The sequence below is a fragment of the Notamacropus eugenii genome, chromosome 3, assembly GCF_028372415.1.
Source record: "Notamacropus eugenii isolate mMacEug1 chromosome 3, mMacEug1.pri_v2, whole genome shotgun sequence".
NCBI lineage: Eukaryota > Metazoa > Chordata > Mammalia > Diprotodontia > Macropodidae > Notamacropus > Notamacropus eugenii.
In genome coordinates this window covers 362009299-362012885 of record NC_092874.1, presented here as the reverse complement: position 1 = coordinate 362012885, position 3587 = coordinate 362009299, and the positions used below count along the sequence as shown (strand labels likewise).

At 39.3% G+C, this 3587-nt stretch overlaps 1 protein-coding gene across 1 annotated transcript; it reads right to left on the bottom strand.

Annotated features, from left to right (window-relative positions):
• Positions 1-791: 791 nt before the first annotated feature.
• LOC140496920 (interferon beta-like) lies at positions 792-1328 on the bottom strand. Its single transcript, XM_072597338.1, has one exon. The coding sequence runs from the start codon at positions 1326-1328 to the stop codon at positions 792-794; it is 537 nt and encodes a 178-aa protein (XP_072453439.1).
• Positions 1329-3587: the final 2259 nt, after the last annotated feature.

Below are 3587 nucleotides of genomic sequence, written 5' to 3'. Positions count from 1 at the left end.
TTTTCACAGCATCTTGCACACATGAGAGATCCTGAAGGGAAGGACCATATTTTCAACTAGTAAAAAGAAGGTGTGGAAAGGGGTAGGAGGGGTTGGGGAGGGGAGAGTGTTTCCCTTGACTAGAAGCTCCCTGAGGGCAAGGGCCTTGTCTTATATTTTAAAATGTAGATATGCATTTTAAAGCTCTCTGAAGCCAAATATGTCAGGGCAAATTCAGAAAGAGCTTCCTCTGACTTTGCTTTCTAAATTCTTAGCTCTTCTTTCTTTTTCTGAAAACCCCAAAATAAAATGAAGAACTCCAGAAAAAGGAGAAATTTAATGAGTAAGAAATTACTGAATTAGAAAAAAGATACAGAAGCATTGTGCCTAGTGCACGACAACGGCTAAATTACTATTTTTAAACTTAGTGAAGAAATGAATGGAGTTGAAAAGGCAAGTGAACACATGAGATTAAAAAATAATTTATTGTTCAAAGGTAAAAAAATACCCATAAATACATGTCTCAAATAAATAAATAAATAAATAAATAAATAAATAAATAAATGGATGGATGGATGGATGGATGGATGGATGGATGGATGGATGGATGGATGAATGGATGGATGGATGAATACATGGATAAATAAATAAATGACTATTTGAAAAATAAACAAAACTGCAAAACTGTCCAGATTTCATGTCAAGTCCAATACGTTGGATGGCACCTATTCCCAGCAGCAGCAGTTGGTTTTAGGAACACCTGTAACGTTTGTACGCACTGTCTAGTTTCTGAAGGGAAATCTCCAGATCTTTCAGTTTCTGAGACATTCTGTCCATTTGAAGAGGAAGAGAAAATTCTTCCTGATTTCCACCTGGACTCTCTTCCAGGCACAGCTGCAGTACTCTTTGCTTTCCAGATAGTTCATTATTCCTTGATAATAATTGTTGAGAGGCAAGATGCTGTCTGCAGTCAACCAGGTGCTATTGACCTTCAAAGTCTTTTCCAGATGTACCATTTGCTGATCGATTCCATCGAGGAATGCCTCAGTGATGGTCTCATCCACACCAGGGCTGGCATTTTTGCTGCTAAACAGGCTGAAGATATGCTGGAGCATCTCATGGATGACCATGGTGGCATTCTCCTTTTGGCATTGCTTGGGCTGTACAATCTCCTGAGGGATCTTGAAGTCCATTCCCTCCTGTAGACATTCTGGATGAATTTTTCCAATCATTTCCTTCAGGAGACTCAAACTCCTGTGATTGGTTCTTCTTTGATGGAAGCGAAGTGAATCATACTGGTCAGAAGAGACAGCAGCAGAAAGGAACAGGAGAAGGACCAGTTGTACCATGGTGCTATTGGCCAGGGCGAATTTGTAAGGAGGTGGCTGTGTTGACTCTTCCAAGGTCTGCAGTGTGAATGGCTTTCCTCTATGGGTGTCAGCTATTTATTGAGAGATGCCATCCACAATTTTCTTGAACACAGGAATTTCCCACTTTTCAGTTCTCATTTTCGCTTTCATTGTGTCATCTACATTTTGCTACTATGTTGCTGTTTTCTCTTAGGTGCTTAGAAAGAAATTGACCTGTGTGCTGTACACACAAGTAGACCACAAAACCGCAAGACTTTCAGTGGGCATTGAATAGTAGAAAAGGAACTAATTGTCAGAATCAACTTTCTCTCCTAAATGAAAGCCTATATGACCAAAAGACTGTCCAGACTACAGAGTAGTTCTTTTAGTAGAGCAAAGTTAGCCTTTTTCTTTGGCTTCTTCCATAAAATTATTGGCTTATAGCAATCTTCCATTTTATTCCTCCTTAATTAGCAATTAACCCTTTTATCTTAAAACAATTTAATCAAAGAGGCAGCTGGAGAATTGAAAACTGGACCTGGAGCCAGGAAGACCTGACTACAAACTTGGCCTCGGATACTTTCTGTTGAGGTGACCCTTGGCAAGTCACTAAGGCTCTATCTGCCTCAGTTTGCTTATCTGTAAAATGGGGATAATAGTAACAGCTACATGTGAGGAGTGTTGTGAGCATAAACTAAGACAAAATTTGTAAAACTCATTGGGGCTAGATGAGTGCTAGCTATTTTATTATTCATAATAGATATTGTTTGTATTCAGAAAACTTGACATGTCACTAGTCCTTATGATTTCTCTTGCAGATAACCGTCTACCATCAATGATCCTCCTTTCATTGCTATGAAATTCACTACAGTTCTATTCCAACACTTCATCATGGTAAAAATGGGGTGTGGAGCAGACCTTGTGTTCTTAAAGATTATGTGAAGTAGGTCTCAAGCTCTATTCAGTCTTACCAGGTTGCCAAGGCTTTGAAGGAGTCCCAGCAACTTTGTGTGTGGTCCATTCCTCAAAGAAAATGTCCAGGGAGCTCTTCACTAGGTTGGCACATGTCACTTTTGTATCTACAACTAGGCTCACTTTCAGATAGGCTGGACAATTCATTAGGGTTATAAGCTCCATATCCATCTGGAACAACTACCCAGACTTTTTGATGAGAGTGACATCGTGTCTATGTCGTGTCGACAGGACAGTTCTATGGAGGGGAAATCATTACATGCCTTTTGGAATTACAGAGCTCTCCTCTTACGTTCCACATTGGTTTTAGAAGATGCCATAAAAAAATCATCATTGGATTTACTTGTAAAAGGGCCCCTAAATTCAGCACTAGATCTATTCTGGCAATCTTGTATCTCGCCAGAATCTAGCACATGGTGGTGAAAGTGTGGTCAGTTACAGAAGCTCATCAGCATCACCTATGGAATTGCTCCTTCCACCTGCCCGTCCTTTTCCTCACTACTGAACCCACCAAAGTTCAGGTCCTCCTCCACCTTTGCCCATCGTGTCGTGATAATTGCAATAATAGCAATAATTTATATGTATGCAACAATTTAAGGTTTACAAAATACTTCTGCAAAGTCTTGTGAACACACAGGAAACTAATATTATTTTGATTTTATTGATGAAAACCCAAGATTCTCAGAGATTTAAGTGACTTGCTGCAAAATACTCAGGTGCTAAGTATTCTAACTCCTTTTGGGTCCAAATCTGACTACTTTAGTCTCATCCTGCCATCTCCTACATCCTTGTAGCTGTGTGTCTGCAGTGCTTTCCTCTGTCTCTTGGCATTTGCATGTTCAGTGCCCAACTGTGACTTCTTCTGTGATACCTTCTCTGTCTTCTTCCTTCCACTGTACCGTGCCTATAACAGACAGCTCTCTGTGTGTGTATCTGAACCTAAGCACATACTATTATCGAATATTAGGTGTTTGAACTGAATTATTGAACTGAAATAATTTCTGAGATACTCGGCCCCTTCTACCACTCATATTCTGTGATTCAGGCCTGTTGTATGGGACAGACAAAATTGGATCAAAAATAACATAGGTATGACTATATCTTCATTTGAATCAAGGATGACTTTTAACAATAAACGTCCAAGAGACTTTTTAATAATTTTTAATAAATAAAAATAATTTTTATTTTGTCTATAAGGCAGAGTAAAACTGGGCAATTTCAATCTCATGGATTTCCCTTTATGAGTTGTTAACATGGAAAACAGGGTGCCACTACTGTTGTGGGGGA